General features: G+C 45.6%; 1 protein-coding gene across 4 annotated transcripts; it reads right to left on the reverse strand.

Annotated features, from left to right (window-relative positions):
- Positions 1 to 8,213: 8,213 nt before the first annotated feature.
- LOC109757581 (BTB/POZ domain-containing protein At1g55760) lies at positions 8,214 to 13,832 on the reverse strand. Of its 4 annotated transcripts, none has more exons than XM_020316406.4 (5): positions 13,456 to 13,832; positions 12,373 to 12,612; positions 12,020 to 12,162; positions 11,089 to 11,189; positions 8,214 to 9,096 (listed from the first exon to the last, which is right to left on the reverse strand). In XM_020316406.4, exons 2-5 carry the CDS (start codon positions 12,492 to 12,494, stop codon positions 8,356 to 8,358), a joined length of 1,107 nt encoding a protein of 368 aa, XP_020171995.1. In that variant the 5' UTR covers positions 12,495 to 12,612; positions 13,456 to 13,832; the 3' UTR covers positions 8,214 to 8,355. The 4 variants fall into 4 exon arrangements, with proteins under 4 accessions (XP_020171995.1, XP_020171992.1, XP_020171996.1 ...); XM_020316403.4 differs by having other exon boundaries at positions 13,424 to 13,832; XM_020316407.4 differs by having other exon boundaries at positions 12,373 to 12,663; positions 13,456 to 13,821.
- Between the last annotated feature and the right edge of the window lie 6,597 nt (positions 13,833 to 20,429).

The raw sequence follows: 20,429 nt of genomic DNA on the forward strand, positions 1-20,429 counted from the left end.
AATAACCATCTGTACTTTAAGGAAGAAAAAGAAAAGAAAAAATATATGCGATTTACCTCAGTAATGTTGCGAAACTCGATCTCAACCAAGCATCTTGAAGATTTACATCCATCCGTCACTGTCCATGTATGAGGACCATTGAGAGGTAGGTCAACTTCTGCATGTGTGTACTACTTGTTAGTACTGTTAGAATTTTTTTGCCCATGTTAAAGACGTAAAATAAGTGATACAAAGCCGTTCGAAATTACAAAATGCAAATGCATGTATGTGGAAAATACAAAGTCTAAAAAGAGAAAAGAAAAAATAACAGTAGTTCGAGATTTAGAACCCACGATATGGAGTAAACATTGCAAACAGGTAAGCCACGGATAAATATCATGTCATAAACATTGTTTGTAATGAAAGAGTCAACATGATTAGGGTGATTTGTTCCGCCAATAAATAGACCCGAGAAGAGTAGTTTACAATATATCTAGTTTTACGAAGTAGTACAAAACATTTAGTTGAGTGTTTAGTCTCGAGTGTAAATGACGGCCTGATAAAGGTCCTGTCATTTTTGTATACTTGAACGAATCTTGGTTCTAGATCGGACAGTTCTAGTTAGAGATCTCTTCTAGTTATTTATCAGTCGTCTAAGGAGAACATTTCATAGCAAGATAGGGGAAATAGGCTACCCTACAATATTTTGCAAACTACACATTGACCGGCGCTAACCATAGTTCACAAAAGAAAATTTTACCTTGACGATTATGAACTACCACCGGTTGATTTTCAGGAAAGAGCACAAGTTTTAGGGTAACGGAAGCCAAACATTTGTTCCAAAACAGTGAAGATGCCGAAAGAGTCACCGAGGTATGCTCGTCCACTCGGACGGCAGACAGTTGCCTACACAATTCAAATGAACAATTGGGAACGTTCAGGAAGAAACAACACTAACCGAAAACCCGTCCGCTACAAGGATTTTGTTGAAGAACGAAGAATAAAGGCAAATAGGAGCAGCGGCAATACCATCTCCGTTTCCCGACGGAGAACTCTTTCTTGGATCTCTTGGTTTGCTCATGGGGTCCGAGCTCCAGCAGCACGAATCTCCCTTCGATCTCCACGTCGTTCCTCGGGACCTGTCTCGACATCTCTCCGATGGAACTTTGTTCTTTGTCAGGCGAAAGGCGGCGTGCTGTTGAGAGAAGAACCCTAGACCTGGAAACGCCGAAGGAGAGGCTAAAACGGGTATGGGGGTACGTGCGGGTAGGTGAGGAAATTACGGGGTGGAATCCGAGACGACAGAGATCTTGCTCCTCGCTGACGTTGGCTTTGGCTTCCTGGGCATGCTGTTATCACGCTAATTGTAGTGTTCCAAAACTTGGCTGTGCTGATTAAATGGCCTAGCTTATTTTTTGGGGGAGGAACGATTAAATGGTTTAGCTTTGGGCAAGTATTTGTTTCACCATAAAATTCTGGCGAGGTTCCTTCCCCTCCTCTCTGTTTTTATTGTCTTGCCAAACTTCCATCTAAATTTTTGTTGCCAACTTGGTAACTGCCGCTTGCCCAGCACTATGGCTGGACCTGTGTGTGTGTGTGAGGTATGGAATCGTTGTGTTTCATTTCAAAAAAAAAACTTGGTAACTGAAATGTTGTCACCATCCCTGACATGGCGGCCCAGCTGGCAGCGACCTTGCCAACTCGTCGACCAGGGTCGCAAGGCCAACCCCCGTGTGGTTGGGCCGGACTAGGTGTGGTTGAGACCCAGCCCAGTCTCTTCGCTACGTATTCCCTTCCACACGAAGGAAGATGTCATCCACTGGACCAGGATTCGCTCAAAAAAAATCCAGTGGACTAGGATAAATTGGTTATGGCACAACTTGTTATTCTTCGTGTTCATTTTGTTTTCGCTACCAACTACTCAAACTCATCAGAATGTGGAACACATACACACAAAGGCCACTGGGATCATAAAATTTGGTATCAGAGACCAATCACCACTCCTTCCTCTTGCGCTATCACAATTCATGGAGACCAGGAGCCTTCAGCAAGTTTGTCTTCATCTAGAAGCCATTGATCCGTCGAAAGAGGAGTACTTCTAGTGGTTCAACGCCATGCTCAAGGACTTCTGTGCCGACCTCCGCACGAACACGGCCGCCGTCAAGTCCCATACCGCTAATCTTGACGACCTAGTCACTTGGTACCCGGATCTGAAGAAGAGGGTCACCAAGATTGGCATGGTCGTCGCTGCTTAGCAGTAGGAGAGTGCCTCTTCATCAGAGTCGCTTGGTAAGGAAGGGTTCAACGATCTCGCGGCTATTCCCCCTACCCGCAACAACCGGCGGCCCCATCGGCCTCGGGCACGACGCGGTCGGGACTCCTCGTGAGTCAGATGACCACGACGATGTGTTTCTTCACCGGAGTAGGTGCAAGTGACCACATTGATGCCCCTCCTTGTCACTAGTTAGTTTCCTCTGTAGTCCACACTATCTTTTCCTTCTCCATTCGATCATGATAGCCAGCTCCTCGCGGGGCTATGGCAAGCTCATCCTTCTATTTGTTCCCCGCAGTCCACTGGCGAAAACCCACGGTCGTGGAAAACTCTCTATGAACAATACTTTCAAATGTTCAACGTCCATTTTCGTTTTGGCTGTCGATGGTCTCTTTTAAGCGTTTGGATTTGGCTCAATTTGGTTGCAATCAATTAAAAAAAACTGACAAGGTTTGGTCGGGAATCGTTTCCCACCTTGCTTTGCACTCGTTTGGGTCGCGATCGACATCAACTATTGATCTAACAGTTCTATGCAATTTATCACACTTCTTCAGTTGCTGATTACGTTGACATTTTGAGCTCATTATCAATCATCGTACTTTGTATTCGGAGGCAACCCTATTACCTTACTAATTTTGTTGAGGGACTCCAAGCCGACCTCTAGGGAAGTGGTGCTCATTCAACGGCCACATGGCCTTGACACAACGTGCTTGTTCGCATTGCCCTGGGAGGAGGTTGCAAACTATGCCTATCAGACGCGCCCGCCATCACCTACTCCGGGTGTAGCGGATGCGAGACTGCGGGTGGTACATCTACCTTTGATGCCACCATCAATGCGCCCCTTCATGATTCTAGCTTTGGCTGCCGCGGTGGATCTACATGATGTCGAGGGCGCTCACAATGACAACTCTAAGGTCAAGGCACTTCGGGAGTACCGTCGTGCACATGACATGTGCTTCAAGTGCGGCGAATGATGGGGGGCGTGATCACACCTTCCCCACCACAGTTCTACTCCATGTTGTCGAAGTACTCCTGGAATTGTTTGGGATCGATGCGGTATTCGACGACCAAGAACAGCCGCCCATGGAACCAAGCTACGACACGAACATGGCTATCTCCATGAAACTCTTACCGGTGGCGTCTCTCCAAAATCATTTCAACTGCACGCATGGCTCCATAGCCAGGAGATCTTCATGCATGTTGGTGGACTTTGGAAGCTCCACATCCTTTGTGGATGATTAGTTGGCTACCAGGATCGTACACGTCATCGCTCACAATCACCCTGGTGTGTCAAAGTTGCAGGCGGAGGCGAGTTGCGTTGTTATTCAGTGATTTACCGGTGCAATTGGTTTTCTAGGGTCACGAGTTCACAAGTTACACGAAGGTGCTACCTCTGGGCACCTACGGCGTGATCCTTGATATGTATTGATTAGAAGAGAACAACCTCATGGCCTTGGACCGGATATCCAAGCACAATGAGATCCAAACTGATGAAGGCGTTGTGCATCTATCCACGAGAACCCGCGGTGTCATTAACAGCCTCTAGCCGGAGAGCATATGCCGTTGGGGAGTTGTCTGCATTTTTTTTTTGAAAAACAACGGGGGGGGGGGGGGAGCTCCCCACCTGAATATATTTCTCAAATTTGTAACCCAACGTTTGCTTGATTACAAAGGTGAATTACATAAGCACGTGTAATCGTGATAAGAGATAGGAACACCATGAGGAGGAGGCATGTTTGTGCTCTGGTTTCTTCATCCGGTGCGTCCAAAGCGTGAGGTCGTCAATGATTCGCTTAAGGGTGAAGATGTTGTGGTGATTTTGTTGCTTGAAAGTTATATGATGCAACTGTATCAAGTTGTCTGCATATGGTGCAATTGTATCAAGTTGAGCTTGTTGGTGTGGAATGAGCTTCCATTCCACCATCCATTCAATTTGTCATCGACAACTTATCTGAAGTGTTTGGTGAACTAGCAGGGCTCCCTCCTCGGTGCAACTTTTATCATAGAAAACCTATGGTGCCAGGGGCGCAACCTGTTAATATCCAACCATATCGACATAAGACAAAGCACGAAGCACAAAGCAGGGTTAGGTCGGCTAGTTGCCGAGTTGCTGTGTTCGGGTATCATCAAACGTAGCTCGAGTCCTTTCACTTACCCTATTATTCTAGTGAAGAAGGATGACACTTCGTGATTGTGTGTCGACTATCGCCATCTTAATGCAATGACTGATATTGCCAAGTGCATGTTGCCAATCATCGAGGAATTGTTGGACAAGCTCAATAGCGTTGTGATACGTCCATTTTGCATCATGTATTCTTACTGTTATTTATGATGTTTTTATCCATAATAATGCTTTTTGGAGTAATTCTAATGTCTTTTCTCTCATAATTTGCAAGGTACACACCAAGAGGGAGAATTCCGGTAGCTGGAAATCTGGACCTGGAAAAGCTACGTCAGGCTACCTATTCTGCACAACTCCATACAAGCTGAAACTTCACGAAGATTCTTTATGGAATATTTAAGAATTATTGGAGCCAATAAGTACCAGAGGGGGCCCACCAGGTGGGCACAACCCACTTGGGCGCGCCAGGAAGCCCAGGTGCGCCCTGGTGGGTTGTGCTCACCCAGGCCTACCTCCGGTGGCCATCTTCTGGTATATAGATCATTTTGACCTAAAAAAATAAGGGGAGGACTTTCGGGGGACGGAGCGTCGCCATCTCGAGGCGGAACTTGGGCAGGAGCACTTTTGCCCTCCGGCGGAGCGATTTCGCCGGGGGGACTTCCCTCCCGGAGGGGGAAATCATCGTCATCATCATCACCAAAAACTATCCCATCTTGGGGAGGGCAATCTCCATCAACATCTTCAACAGCACCATCTCCTCTCAAACCCTAGTTCATCTCTTGTGTTCAATCTTTGTACCGGTACTAGATATTGGTGCTTGTGGGTGACTAGTAGTGTTGATTACATCTTATAGTTGATTACTATATGGTTTATTTGGTGGAAGATTATATGTTCAGATCCATTATGCTATTTAATACTCCTCTGATCATGAGCATGTTTATCATTTGTGAGTAGTTACTTTTGTTCTTGAGGTCACGGGAGAAATCATGTTGCAAGTAATCATGTGAACTTTATGTGTTCGATATTTTGATAGTATGTATGTTGTGATTTCCTTAGTGGTGTCATGTGAACGTCGACTACATGACACTTCACCATATTTGGGCCTAAGGGAATACATTGTGGAGTAGCAATTAGATGATGGGTTGCGAGAATGACAGAAGCTTAAACCCCAGTTTATGCGCTATTCCGTAAGGGACCGATTGAATCCAAAAGTTTAATGTTATGGTTAGAATTCATTCTTAATACTTTTCTCATAGTTGCGGATGCTTGGGGGAGGGTTAATCATAAGTAGGAGGTTTGTTCAAGTAAGAACATCACCTAAGCACCGGTCCACCCACATATCAAATTATCAAAGTAGCGAACACAAATTAAACCAAAATGATGAAAGTGACTAGATGAAATTCTCGTGTACCCTCAAGAACGTTTTGCTTATCATAAGAGACTGTTTTGGCCTGTCCTTTGCCTCAAAAGGATTGGGCTACCTTGCTGCACTTTTGTTACTACTACCGTTACTTGCTCGTTGCAAATTATCTTACTATCAAACTACTCTGCTACTTACAATTTCAGCACTTGCTGACATTACCATGCTGAAAACCACTTGTCATTTCCTTCTGCTCCTCGTTGGGTTCGACACTCTTACTTATCGAAAAGAGCTACAATTGATCCCCTATAATTGTGTGTCATCACATTGTCTGGTTCCCCAAGCTGGATCATCGAGTTGGCTATCATTAGATCCTTCTGGTAGAAAGAGAACACCCTGCACCCCCTCCTTCGCGAATGTGTGCTTTTTTTACGATATCCTTGTCTCCAACAGCACTCTCGAGGACCATACCTTGCATTTGGCTCAAGTATTCAAGCTCATGCAACATGATCAATGGAAAATTAAATTCTCAAAGTGCTTTTTTGGAGTGACAATACCTTGCAGTTAGATGCTATTTCGCCCTCCTCTACCGCATCCCAATCCTCGTCCCCATCACCGAGCCCGGAGCTAGAGGAGGACGTGTGGGTTGGTGACAATGGCGATATCATCAGTTGAGCGGGAATTGACCCATCATCCTGGAGCGCATGTACAAAGTACATGTGGTTCGCAGTGTACCCTCAGGTCTGCACCGACAGCCGTGTCAACCAGTTAGCACATGTCACAGACGCGAAACTCTCATGAGCACCGCTGGGCAAAGGCCCGCTTTGCTCGACCCGCTAGCGCCCATCAGCAATGCATAAGGATTTGTACTCTGAGTCTATCATGTGACCAAAAAGAAATATTTAGTTCACATCATCACAATACAGGACAAAACAAAAAGATCCCCATACCACGTCCACGTTGTCGCTCCCGCGGCGAAACCCTAGCCTGCCGCCGTCGCCCCCTCCATCCATCTCCTCCTACCTCGGCACCGCCGGGGGAGGCCGACGGGTTGTCCGTGCGGCGGACGACGGCGGCGGGGAATTCCTCACGTTCCCATGGAGCATTTGGTGGGGGAGGCTCTGGTGCTTCTCGTCCTGCTTCCTGACGGCCGGCGGCTTCCCTCGCGGTGCGCCACGTTTGCGTCGTCCGGCCTCTCCGGCTGCGCTCGGTTGTGGCAGGGGTAGGCCGCCTGGCTTCCTGGTGGGTGCTGCGCGTCCGGCAGCGCGTCGGTGCGCCAGCGGCTGGTCCATGGTGGGGCAGGTGCAGGTGACCACCGGATCCGGCCAGGCTCGCCAGATCTGGCCTGCTGGCTTTGGTTGGAGTGAGGTGGTTTGTGGTGGTCCTCGGGTGCTGCTAGCACAATGGCGTTGAGGGTGGTGTGCGGGCTAGTGGAGGTGCGGTGTGTGGGGATGTGTTGGTGGGCGGTGCTCCGAGCGAAAGCTTGTCGAGCTTTGGCCGGCCGACAGTGTCCGTGTCCGTGGGCGTTGTGTTACCTCCTTGGAGGCGCCCTGTGGAGTCCACCCCCTGCACACCCCTGGATCCAGCTCTTCGGGTGAAAGCCTAAGGCCCAGTCGGGTCGGGCGACGGCGTCAGCATCGTCGCTTCCCTCTTTGGGGCGTCGCCTTGAAGAGCATTGGATCCCGTTCGCGCTCTCCATGTGCTAGACGCTCACGACACTGTGGTCGGCAGGTGCCCGGCCGGCAATGTGTCGGTGCGGTGTCCAGTTTGGCAACAATGATGATGGCTAGCGGTGCAGGGTCGCGGCAAGGCTTCGGTTGTCGGTTCTTACCTGGCTTGATCGACAGGTCTCTTTTGGGTCTCGGCGTGCCGTCGCGGAGTCGGAACTGCTCGGGAGGTGCCTAGGCGGTGACGATGACAAGTGGCTGGTGGTCTTCGAGGAGGTGTTAAGGTGTTAGTTGGCGCCAACTCTGCCTCCTGTGTTTTGGTGGTCTTCTTAGTCGGAGTTGTCTAGCGCCTGCGCCGGTGGCCGACTATTTGGCATGGGTTCCGGCGTTTGCTGCGACAAGGACTTTGTTGGTGGAAGTCGATGGTGAAGTCAGAGTCGCTGGCTCATGGAGGAGCGAAGACGATGACACTTGGTGATGACCTTGACTTTGTGTTTCTTCTATGCAGCGTTGTTGTATCTTCGTGTGGGTGGCCAGGTTGGCCGGTGTTGCCCTATGTGGGTTGTTGTGACAGTTTTAGCCCGGTTTTCCGTTAATTAACCGGACAACCCTCTTCTTTTTTAATGAATCGGGATAACACCGTGGCGTTGTGGGCGTTGTGGACAACCCTCTACCGTTAATTAAGCGGGCGTTGTGGGCTTCGAAAATAACATCATCACAATGACGCACAGTTGCTTGAGCGATACAATTTTACTCGTGTAATTCACGAACCCGGAAGCCCACTCGTCGTCTGCAAGACGGACACTGAACCGCTCAATTAACACCATGCCATCATCACACTCATGACTTGTGCACACAATTTTGAGCAAACAAACATCGTGCCAGAGCAAGAACGGAAATCAGCAACAACGTGGTGCTATCATGTCATGTAACTGACGAAGCGGGCACAATTCATTCACTTGGCCCACTCATCGCCTGCAAGCCGGACATTGAGCCGCCGAACCCGTTTACCCGGAGCGCCGCCATCGGAATCCTGGCTTGGCATGGACTTCCGCCGGCGAGTCTTTTCAGCTGAAGGCTTCTGCCTGTCCTCAAGCTTTCTCCCTCTGAGCATTGCAGTTGAGCGGATTTCACCTACAATATCCTGGTCTGCAGTCTTCATGAACTCCTCGAAATCATTGGGAATCTCGTACATCCTCCCAAAATCCACGAGAAGCCTCACACAGGTCCTCTTGAGCGCCGGCAGGCTGTAGGTGTGAGCCATCTGCAGCCTCTCGAGCAAGTTCTCCGTGCTGACGTCCACAATCATGCTCTCCTCGCACACCTTCTTCAGGTTCTCGACGCCGTATTTGTCGCTGGCGACGACGAGCTCGCTCCGGTGCACGAGCAGCTCCTCCTCGGACATGGCGACACCGTAGACGCAGCCCACGAAGGCCTGGCACGCCTCGATGGACATGTCGGAGATGTCCACCGTGGAGAGCTCCTTCTCCCTGAGGTCGTGCGTGAACATGCTCATGAACACCGGCGACCGCGCGGCCAGGACGGCGCGGTGGGCCCTGATGCTGCCACCGACGGCGTTGATGGTGATGTCAGTGAGGATGTCTTCTCTCAGCATGCGCGCGACACTAGACTGGGCTTGCTCCACTGACGTCGTGCTCATTCGTCTAGGGCGCAAAATATAGTGTGTTCTGCCATACTGTAATACAAAAGAAACACCATCGTTACACTAGCTGTAATATATCCTCCTGTTCCATTGTTGTCCTTAAGGTTCCATTCTATTTAGACAGAAAATCGTATGAATAAAGCAAGAAACGGATATGCTAGCTCGCGCAACACATGCATTCCGTCACATTCATATACTACTACATTAGGCATATTCGTCTAAACTCAATACAATCTACTCCCTCCGTTCACAAATACAATATGTTTTGGATATTTCAAGATGGACTACAAACGGACTGAAATGAGTGAATAAACACACTAAAATGCGTCTATATACATCCAAATCAGAAAAAAGTTAGAATATCTTATATTTGTGATCGTAGGGAGTTCGCCATTAAGTGCAACCATCTATAACTTAAATAGGTAAGGGGAAATAATTTTAAAATAATATGACAACATCAATTAACCTAAAATCTAATATGCCAGAAATTCAAATTTGACCACACCAAGAAACAAAAATGTAATATGTTGTGAATAGTAGCCTCAGGTGCTATACATTGTCTATATGTTCCATTTTTGTTTTATTTTCCTGACTTATTCAGTCTCTAAGTTGCTACATTGAGGCTAAAGCTTAGTGGATTGCACTGCGGCTACTTTCTGAATTCGTCACTCTCTATTGTATGTCTTCTCTCTATGTTGCTAGCACTAACATCGTGGTGTCCAAGTCTCTTGCACAGTCAAAGGAATAAGAAAGTTGTATTCTTATATCTTTTTTCTGCGGGGCACATTCCTTATCTCTTGACCATCAGAGAAGTCTAAATTTAGTCCTTCAACTATGAGGCCGAATATCCTGGTCCAGATGAGAATAATAGAAAAGAGATGAAAGGCTCGGAGCAATGAAGCACTCAAATGGAGGGAAAAAAATTGAAACCGATTTTTTTAGAAATTATGAGCATGCATGTAGCAATGTTAGATGGACGAAGCTGGACTGTGGCTGTGTCTGAAACTTAATGTAGATGCTAGTGTTGATCCTCAGTCCGTGAGAGCCACCTGGGGGCGGTGATTCAAGACGATAATGGGGATTTGGTTAGCCTACAATCCAATTGATCATTGCCCTGCCGCGCAGTTGGTAGAAGGAGTTGCATGCGTGGATGGTGTCCGAGGCCCGTGGGCGTCGCTGGCCGACTGGTCATCATGGAGAGCAATTGTGAGGGGCCTCCTTTGCTTCACAGGAAAGGAATATCATATGAATAGGAAAACTATAGGAAGCAAGAAGACATTTATCTTAAATCCTATTAATAGGGATAGGAACAGAGGTGTCATTTGGTTCACATGATATGGTTTTTTCCACTGGGTCTGAACTAATGTTTATTTCCTTTGAAATATGGTGGGTAGCAATAGGATTCTATTTCCCTAGAAAAGGAATAGAATTCTGTTCTTGCTAACCAATGGGCTCTAAAGAAAATTTTCCTACAGAAATCCAATCCTATATAATTACAACAAAATTCTTGCAAACTAAAGGAGACCCAAAGAGGTGGAGAGGTGCAATCGCTCAAAATCAGCACTAGTAGGGATCGCCAAGGATAGTGATCAGGGTGCACAACCGCTAAAGTTCACTGGAGGGCCAATAGAGTTGTGGATGGCTTAGCAAGGTTCAGCAGGGATGGGGTGCGTAGTGGTGTTTTGCTTCACCTGGTCCCAGCATGCATGTCGGGTCTTGTGTGACGTGATTATAATGACTTTGTTTCTTCTAACTTATGTAGACCTTTTAAAAAAATGAAAAACCATGCACCTTGAGTCAGAGAATGCGCAGAGAAAACCAAGGGGCTAAACTTAACTCACTTAGAAGTACACTTTTTTCTTTAAAGATCCAGCAATTCCATCATTACTCAAGAAAAAAAAAGAAATGGACATAAGCTCCCATGACATTTGTCAGGACCGACTTCCGTCGCTGATATGCTGTGACGCAATCAGACATGACGTACGTCAGAGGATCCGAGTCCAAAGAAATACGTGTGGGTCTTACCGCTTTATAGTTGACACCAAACTTGATCTCAACCAAGCATCTAGATTCACATCCACCCATCACTGTCCATGTATAAGGATGCTTGAGAGGTACATCAACTTCTGCGTGTGTGTGTGTGTATACTTGTCAGTAATGTAGGAAAATAGGTCATCCATGTTGAAGACAAGTAAATAATAATACAGGTCAGTTCAATCTTACTAAATGTGAACACATGCATGTAGAAAAATACAAAAGCCCAAAAAACTAAACAAGAACGATAGTGTACAACAAAATCATTTGAGGTTTAGAATTAGAACCCACAGAATATGGAGCAAACATCAGAAAGACAAATATATTGTAGGAAACCATAAGTATCATATAAAAACTAAGACCTACATTTGAGCCATTAAGCATGTTACGTGACAAGACGGAGCTCACGAGAGCCCGATTAAAGTGCCCCTTTCTAAATATCACGTCATACACATTTGCAAAAAAAAAATCAGCATGGTTAATGTGGTTTGTCCCACCATGCCCCTGAGGGTAAGTTAATGACAAGAAAAAGAAGTGTAGTTTTACAATATATACATTACAACAATATATATCATGTTTTACGAAATATAAAACATTATATGAGTATCTAGTCTTGAGGGTGCATAATCATCCGATCAAGATCCTCTCGTTATTTGCATACTTGCATGAATCTTGGTTCTACACAGGGACGGTTCTAGTTATTCATCGATCCATCGTAAAATCATATAGAGATGCATGTTATCCTACAATATTTTGCAAGCTATGCGTGGATCCGCAAAATTTACTCTAATACTTGTGAACCAAACTATACTGTGTGCAAAAATTGTTTGCATTTCAGATTTATATTTCACAACCGCTTATGTGCAAAAAGAAAGCTACTGCATGACAAGGGCATGCTCATAGTTTACACAAGAAATTTTACCTTTGAGATTATGAAGTACGACCGGTCGACCTTGAGGAAAATATGTAAGTTTTAGGGAGACAGAAAAAACAACTTCGTTCAAAATATGTAATGGTGAAAGCGTCACCAAAGTTTCCTTTCCAGATCGGAGCACCGATAGTTGCCTACACAATTCAGATTGATCAAATCAGAAACAATAATACAAGACACTTGAAAACATATAGTAATGATACTGAAAAAGGATAAGAGGATTTTCCGTTTGTTACAAGTTTTGGAGATTGTTTCTTGTAGGGAGCATAACCATATCATCCAGAAGAATACTGTCTCCAGCAAAGGAATTTTGTGAGAAGCAAAGAAGTTAGCAGTAGCCATACCATCTCCACATCCCAACAACAAAGTCTTTCTTGGATTTTCCTGTTTGCTCATTGGGTCCAAGCTCCAGTAGCACAAACCTTTCTTCAATTTCCACATCCTTCCCGGGGGCCAAGGTTGACATCTCTCAGATGAACTTGTTTTGTTTTGAGAGAAGAGAAACCTAGAACTGGCAACGCTAAATTACGACAGGCAGGAGGGGAGGACCGAAGGAGGGGGTGGTTCCTGATGTGCTCCAATATCTGTCCACACAAAGGAATCCAGCAAGGCAATCAAAACATAATTTAGGGTCCCTGCACGGTGATGTACAGGTAGATGAGTAAGCTCCTGTGAAAATAAGCTCCAGATAATGAGACAGCCAATTTCTTTTCGGTGCCTGTTTTCTCAGCTTATCTGTGGTATAAACAGTGAAAAGTTTGTAATGCCCTTGGACTGTATTGTTGTTCTGATTAAACGGTGTCGAGTTATTTTTTATCGTTTTGCTGCCCATATGAACATATATTCGACCTCCAAACACCACAACATGTTATAATCAAACAAAAGGAAGATCATTGTCTCACATACGAATATCATACAAGCATCATTGTCTTGCATATGGGGTACTTGAGAAGAAGACGTGAATAAAGACATGATTAAGGATTTGCCATTTCATCTTTAAAACACCAAAAGATCATTCGATGGCGTTTCTTAGTGATGAATGTCGATGATTGTAGGTCTCATTTCTCACTGTGCTTTCATCCCACTGTGCTTTCATTGTTTCCCTTTTGTTCATATGCGTGCAAACTAACTCGCTGCCAATACAAAAGAAACTTTTTTTGTTTCATCGTGGCAATACACATACTTAACAAATGGCCAATTTATCATCAAAATAGCCTCACTTTGTGCTGTACGTACCTATGCAAACATATCACATTTTCTATGCCAAAAAAAAGTGCTAGCAGGGAAATCAACAACATGTGCTGACAATTCCTATGGAAATCACCAAAATACTCTATGGCAATCACCAATTTCTATTCGTATGTGCTAAGAAGTAAGGACATAGGAGAGCTTCACCTGAAGGAACAGAGGAGAGCTGCGTGCATCACCTGAACAGAGGGGAGCTGCCGCTCCCGCTCCTGGATGACCTGAACAGCGCCTGGAACTGCAGGGAGCTGCCGCTCCTGCGGACCTGAATAGCGTCCGGAACTGCGGGGGCGGAGGCCAAGGGCAGGGGAGGAGGGGAATGGCCACGGCAGCTGGAGGAGCTCCTGCTCCTGCTCGGGCCACGGCAGAGGCGGAGGGAAACGGCGGGTGCAGAGGGGATCGGCCGGTACTGGATCTGCTACTCTCCGTCCACTTGGCGGCGGAGGGACGACGAGGGAGGGCGGCGGCGGCGGCGGCGACGACGGGGAAAGGGCGACGAGGCGTTCGAGTCTGGGCGCTACCGATTCATTTCCGTTTTTACTGACAAAAATATCCGTGCGTTGCAACGATATAAAACAAATATTACTTTCCTAAAAAAGATATTACTATTAAACAAATGTTACTACTAGTACATTTCCTTAGCCTAGTCAGCATAGCTTACGATCCCCTCCACGAACATGACCATTCTTGTATTTCAACACAACACCATCCTTCTCGTCGTTTATCCTTCACTTGAGGGTTGATAAGCATCTGATGAAGATCCTCTCACTTTTTTCATACTTGCCCGAATCTCGGTTCTAGACTGGACGGTTCTAGTTATTCATCGATCATCGTAAAAAATAAATAAAAATGTATGTTATCCTACAATACTTTGCAAGCTATGTGTGGATCCGCAAAAATTACTCTTATATTCTCTCTGTTCCATAATATAAGAACGTTTTTGACATTACACTAATATAGAAAACGTTTTTATATTATGGGACGGAGGGAGTACTTGTGAACCAAACTCCCATTTCCGATTTCTACTTCATACCAGCTTATGTGTAAAAAGAAAGCTACTGCATGACAAGGGCATGGTCATGAAATTTACCTTCAAGATTTTGAAGTATGACTGGCCAACTTTGAGGACAATATGTAAGTTTTAGGGAAACAGAAACAACAACTTCGTCCAGATTTGATAATGGTGAAAGCGTCATCAAAGTTTGCTTTTTAGATCGGAGCACCGGTAGTTGCCTACACAATTAGGATTGATCAATCAGAAACAATAATACAAGACGCTTGAAAGAAAACAGTAATAATACTGGAAAAAAAAGGAAAATAGGAGTTTCCATTAGATGCAAAGTTTTGGAGATTGTTTTTGTAGGGAGTATAACCAGGAGAGTACTATCTCCGGCAAAGGAATTTTGTGACAAGCAAAGGAGAGCAGCGGCAATACCAACTCCATATCCCAACATAAAAGTCTTTCTTCGATCCTTTTGTTTGCTCATTGGGACCGAGCTCCAGTAGTGCAAATCTTCCTTCAACTTGGACGTCCTTTTCGGGGGCCAAGGTTGACATCTCTCAGGTCAACTTGTTTTGTGACTCGAGAGAGAGGAGGGGGGGGGGGGGGGGGGGGGGGGATCGAAGGACGGGGTTGATTCCTGACGTCCGCGCAAAGGAATCCAGCAAGGCAATCAAGTGGGTAGATGAGTAAACTTCACAGACAAGGAGGAGTTTGAGATGGACACACGGACACGGTGGAGGTCGAGGTGGATTCGAGCTGCAGATAAAGTAAAAGGATTACTTTTAATTTTATTTTTCGAGAATAATTCCTCAAGGGTGTTATTTGACGCCAATTTTATTTTGAGGGATTTTCACGCCAATTGTCGTTTTACCAAAAATACTTAGGATTGATGAACTCGTTCGCTATCCGCTGATTTTGGCGAACACTCTCTGTTTATTTTATTTTTCAAAAACAACACACCCAAGGTTTACGTGCTGTGTCGGGTTCGAACCTGCCGGCGAGGGGGGCTTATCACTCGACTGAGTGGAGTTTTTGTGAACATTTGGGACTGAAACTGCTATATGTTATTTCAAACTAAATTTGTTCTAAATTCAATTTTTCATTTAAAAAAAATCAAAAGTCCTATCTTTGCATTTTCTAGAGAAAAAATCCCTACTTTTTAGAGGGTTTTTCCCCCGAACTTCCCTGTGCAAATTTTGTTTATAAGTCCTATCTTTGCATTTTTTTTAGAGAGAAAAATCCCTACTTTTTAGAGGGTTTTTTCCCCGAACTTCCATGTGCAAATTTTATTTATAGGTAGCATGGCATTTTTTATTTTTTATTGTAGGTGCCATGTCAATTTTATTATAGGTCACTGGTAGTTTTTATTATTAAAGAGATAGGCAATTAGTATTAACATAGCATTTTTTATCATCAAGAGGACGGCAGTTTATGATTAAGAGCATGTCATTTTTATTATTAATAACATGGTATTCTTATTATTAGAAAGATGGCATATTATTATTAACTGGATGATAGTTTTATTACTGAGAACATGTAATTTTCATTATTTGTTGACATAGCATTTTTATTATTAGAAGGATGGCAATTTAACTATCAACAGGTTGCCATTTTTATTATATAGAGCATGGCATTTTCATTATCGTTGGCATGGCATTTTCATTATTAGGAAGATGGTAGTTTAATTATTAACAAGATGGCAGTTTTATTATGTAGAGCATGGCATTTTTCATTATTGTTGACATGGCATTTTTATTATTAGGAGGGTGACAGTGTTTATTTCTTTATTGGCATGGAAAAAAAATTACATTTACACACCATTTTTATATGAATTTTTGCACAATGGTGCAACTCAAGCAAAAAAAGTTACATCATAGCATTTTGTATTTTTGGTCCATGGCATTTTCATGTTTTTCATAAGAAATGCATTGTTTTTTTGTTCACGGCATTTTTATTAAGAGGATGGCATTATTAATTTGTAATGGCATGGCAGTTTATAAGAAATGCATTTTTTATGTTCGGTATGATATTTTTTACTTTTAATAGCATGGGAAAAAATTGAACACAGTATAATCGAAGTCTGCTCACATACATTAGCATACACTCACCTCCAGAAGACTTAGCCGACACGTCAATCGTCATCCTATAACAATCCAACTCTAGCAACTGCCTGTTCCAGAGAGGCGAAAATTAAGGCGACGATTCCTTCCTTGTGATCTCCGGTGAGTGAACGGCCTCCGCCCCCCTCTGTCCAGTGCTACGGCGGCTGGAGGAGGGGGTGGGCTCCCGTCCCGTTGCTCTCCCTGGTAGTTCATAGATTAGGGATAGGTCTTCGAGTGGAGGCGTTGTTCCGGTGAGGGCAGCGTCGCGTCGAATAATGTGGCCTCGGATTCTCCCTCACCATGGCGACGCTTCCCACAGCGGCCTCGAGGAGCCGATGGTCTCGTGTGCCCATCGTTCACTCATAGCGTCGAGCTTTGTGTGGCTGTTCGTGTTGGGTTGTTGCTGCCTTCAACGCCTACAGCAAAAAGTATTTCATGTTCTTGGAACACAGATGGAGGACTGGTGGCAGCGGATTCGGCTTTTCTCCTCGTCTTCGACGGCGGCGAGTGGCGGATCTGATCCTGGACAACACGGGGACATTCCCTGGCCGACGTGCCACATCGACAAGCGCCTGTTCCACAGGCCCGGTCATCGGCGCTCAACGCAGGCTATGGTGTTGGCTTGGATCATGGGATTGTGGATGTCTGCCTCTTCTTCCGGCGAGTCTCACGGCGACGCTGGCGGTCGACGTCTGTTTCTGTGTATTCTGTACTCTGTTAATTGCTTAATGTAATGTATGTGGTTTCTCTAAAAAAAAAACCATCCACGTCCCTATTTTATTTGCTTTGCCAAACTTCCATCAAACAGTAATGGTCAACTTGTTGCCAAAATTGGGTCACATTCTTTTTGCCTAAATCAAGCACGGTTTGGTCCATGAGCCTACAAGTCGACTTAGGTTCAAACACCGTTTCCAAAAGAAGACTTAGGTTCAAACACCATCCGATCGGCCGAGCTGTGATGTGCGCACGACCTGACATATGGCTGAGTTCTAGGGTGTGGAGTGCGTCACGCGGTAGCGCATCCATTTTCTTCTGCAAGTGTCAAAATTGGCATGAGACATAGGAGTATTAAGTATGAGCCAAACACTCATGGTTATTCGCCTGAAATGTTAAGGCCAACAACGATTTATGGGCAAAGCGTGTCATGGTGAACTTCTCCACTTCTATCCATCTTTGTGGTTCGGCAATTGATTTCCAGCAGAATCCGCAAAATATGGATCACCACAAGTGTTAATGGAGGTGTTTGCCAAAAACTAAGAAAGCTCCAACGCCCACGCTCAAACTCGCCGCAAGAAGGCCCAAGAAGTGTGTTGAGTCGTTCGCTTTTCTTTCTTCCCCCAGAGGAAAGAAAAGGCGACCTCGCCGCAAGGAGTCTTCCCCGCCGCCGTCGTCCGACGGCTCCTCTCCGCCAGCAGCCTCGGTCGTCGGTGGTGAGGCGGTCGTCGGATTCACGCGTGTGGATCGTTTTCTCTCTTGTAGATTAGGATTTTAGGCCGTTCATCGTCTTGGCTTTGGCGGCGGCGATAGCGGCGTTGAATAAAGTTTCTTCAGATCTTACTCCAACGAGGCGATCGGTCCTATGGTTGGGGATGTTGGGGAACGTAGTAATTTAAAAAAAAAAATCATACGCACACGCAAGATCATGGTGATGCATAGCAACGAGAGGGGAGAGTGTGTCCACGTACCCTCGTAGACCGAAAGCGGAAGCGTTAGCACACCGCGGTTGATGTAGTCGTACGTCTTCACGATCCGACCGATCAAGTACCGAACGCATGGCACCTCCGAGTTCAGCACACGTTTAACTCGATGACGTCCCTCGAACTCCGATCCAGCCGAGCTTTGAGGGAGAGTTCCGTCAGCACGACGGCGTGGTGACGATGATGATGTTCTACCATCGCAGGGCTTCGCCTAAGCACCGCTACGATATGACCGAGGTGGATTATGGTGGAGGAGGGCACCGCACACGGCTAAGAGATCCAACGGATCAATTGTTGTCTCTATGGGGTGCCCCCCTCCTCCGTATATAAAAGGGGGAGGAGGAGGGGGCCGGCCAAGGGGAGGAGGCGCGCCCAAGGGGGGCAATCCTACTCCAAGTAGGTTTTGCCCCCCTTTCCTATTCTAACTAGGAGAAGGGGGAAGGAGGAGGTGGGGAGAAGGAAGGAGAAGGGGGGCCGCCGCCCCCTTCCCTTTCCCAATTCGGATTGGGGCAAGGGGGGCCGCGCGCCACCTCCTGGCCGCCTCTCCTCTTCCACCACTTGGGCCCATGAGGCCCAATAACCCCCTGGGGGGTTCCGGTAACCCCCCGGTACTCCGGCATATATCTGATAACCCCCGGAACCATTCCGGTGTCCGAATATAGTCGTCCAATATATCAATCTTCATGTCTCGACCATTTCGAGACTCCTCGTCATGTCCGTGATCACATCCGGGACTCCAAACTACCTTCGGTACATCAAAACACATAAACTCATAATATAACTGTCATCGAACTTTAAGCGTGCGGACCCTACGGGTTCGAGAACTATGTAGACATGATCGAGACACGTCTCCCGTCAATAACCAATAGCGGAACCTGGATGCTCATATTGGCTCCCACATATTCTACGAAGATCTTTATCGGTCAAACCGCATAACAACATACGTTGTTCCCTTTGTCATCGGTATGTTACTTGCCCGAGATTCGATCGTCGGTATCTCAATACCTAGTTCAATCTCGTTACCGGCAAGTCTCTTTACTCGTTCCGTAATACATCATCCCGCAACTAACTCATTAGTTGCAATGCTTGCAAGGCTTAAGTGATGTGTATTACCGAATGGGCCCAGAGATACCTCTCCGACAATCGGAGTGACAAATCCTAATCTCGAAATACGCCAACCCAACAAGTACCTTCGGAGACACCTGTAGAGCACCTTTATAATCACTCAGTTACGTTGTGACGTTTGGTAGCACACAAAGTGTTCCCCCGGTAAACGGGAGTTGCATAATCTCATAGTCATAGGAACATGTATAAGTCATGAAGAAAGCAATAGCAACATACTAAACGATCAAGTGCTAAGCTAACGGAATGGGTCAAGTCAATCACATCATTCTCCTAATGATGTGATCCCGTTAATCAAATGACAACTCTTTGTCTATGGCTAGGAAACATAACCATCTTTGATCAACGAGCTAGTCAAGTAGAGGCATACTAGTGACACTCTGTTTGTCTATGTATTCACACATGTATCATGTTTCCGGTTAATACAATTCTAGCATGAATAATAAACATTTATCATGATATAAGGAAATAAATAATAACTTTATTATTGCCTCTCGGGCATATTTCCTTCAGTCTCCCACTTGCACTAGAGTCAATAATCTAGATTACACAGTAATGATTCTAACACCCATGGAGCCTTGGTGTTGATCATGTTTTGTTCGTGGAAGAGGCTTAGTCAACGGATCTGCAACATTCAGATCCGTATGTATCTTGCAAATCTCTATGTCTCCCACCTGGACTTGATCCCGGATGGAGTTGAAGCATCTCTTGATGTGCTTGGTTCTCTTGTGAAATCTGGATTCCTTTGCCAAAGCAATTGCACCAGTATTGTCACAAAAGATTTTCATTGGACCCGATGCACTAGGTATGACACCTAGATCGGATATGAACTCCTTCATCCAGACTCCTTCATTTGCTGCTTTCGAAGCAGCTATGTACTCCGCTTCACATGTAGATCCCGCTACGACGCTTTGTTTAGAACTGCACCAACTGACAGCTCCACCGTTTAATATAAACACGTATCCGGTTTGCGATTTAGAATCGTCCGGATCAGTGTCAAAGCTTGCATCGACGTAACCCTTTACGACGAGCTCTTTGTCACTTTCATAAACGAGAAACATATCCTTAGTCCTTCTCAAGTATTTCAGGATGTTCTTGACCGCTGTCCAGTGATCCACTCCTGGATTACTTTGGTACCTCCCTGCTAAACTAATAGCAAGGCACACATCAGGTCTGGTACATAGCATTGCATACATGATAGAGCCTATGGCTGAAGCATAGGGAACATCTTT

The sequence above is a fragment of the Aegilops tauschii genome, chromosome 5, assembly GCF_002575655.3.
Source record: "Aegilops tauschii subsp. strangulata cultivar AL8/78 chromosome 5, Aet v6.0, whole genome shotgun sequence".
Classification (NCBI taxonomy): Eukaryota; Viridiplantae; Streptophyta; class Magnoliopsida; order Poales; family Poaceae; genus Aegilops; species Aegilops tauschii.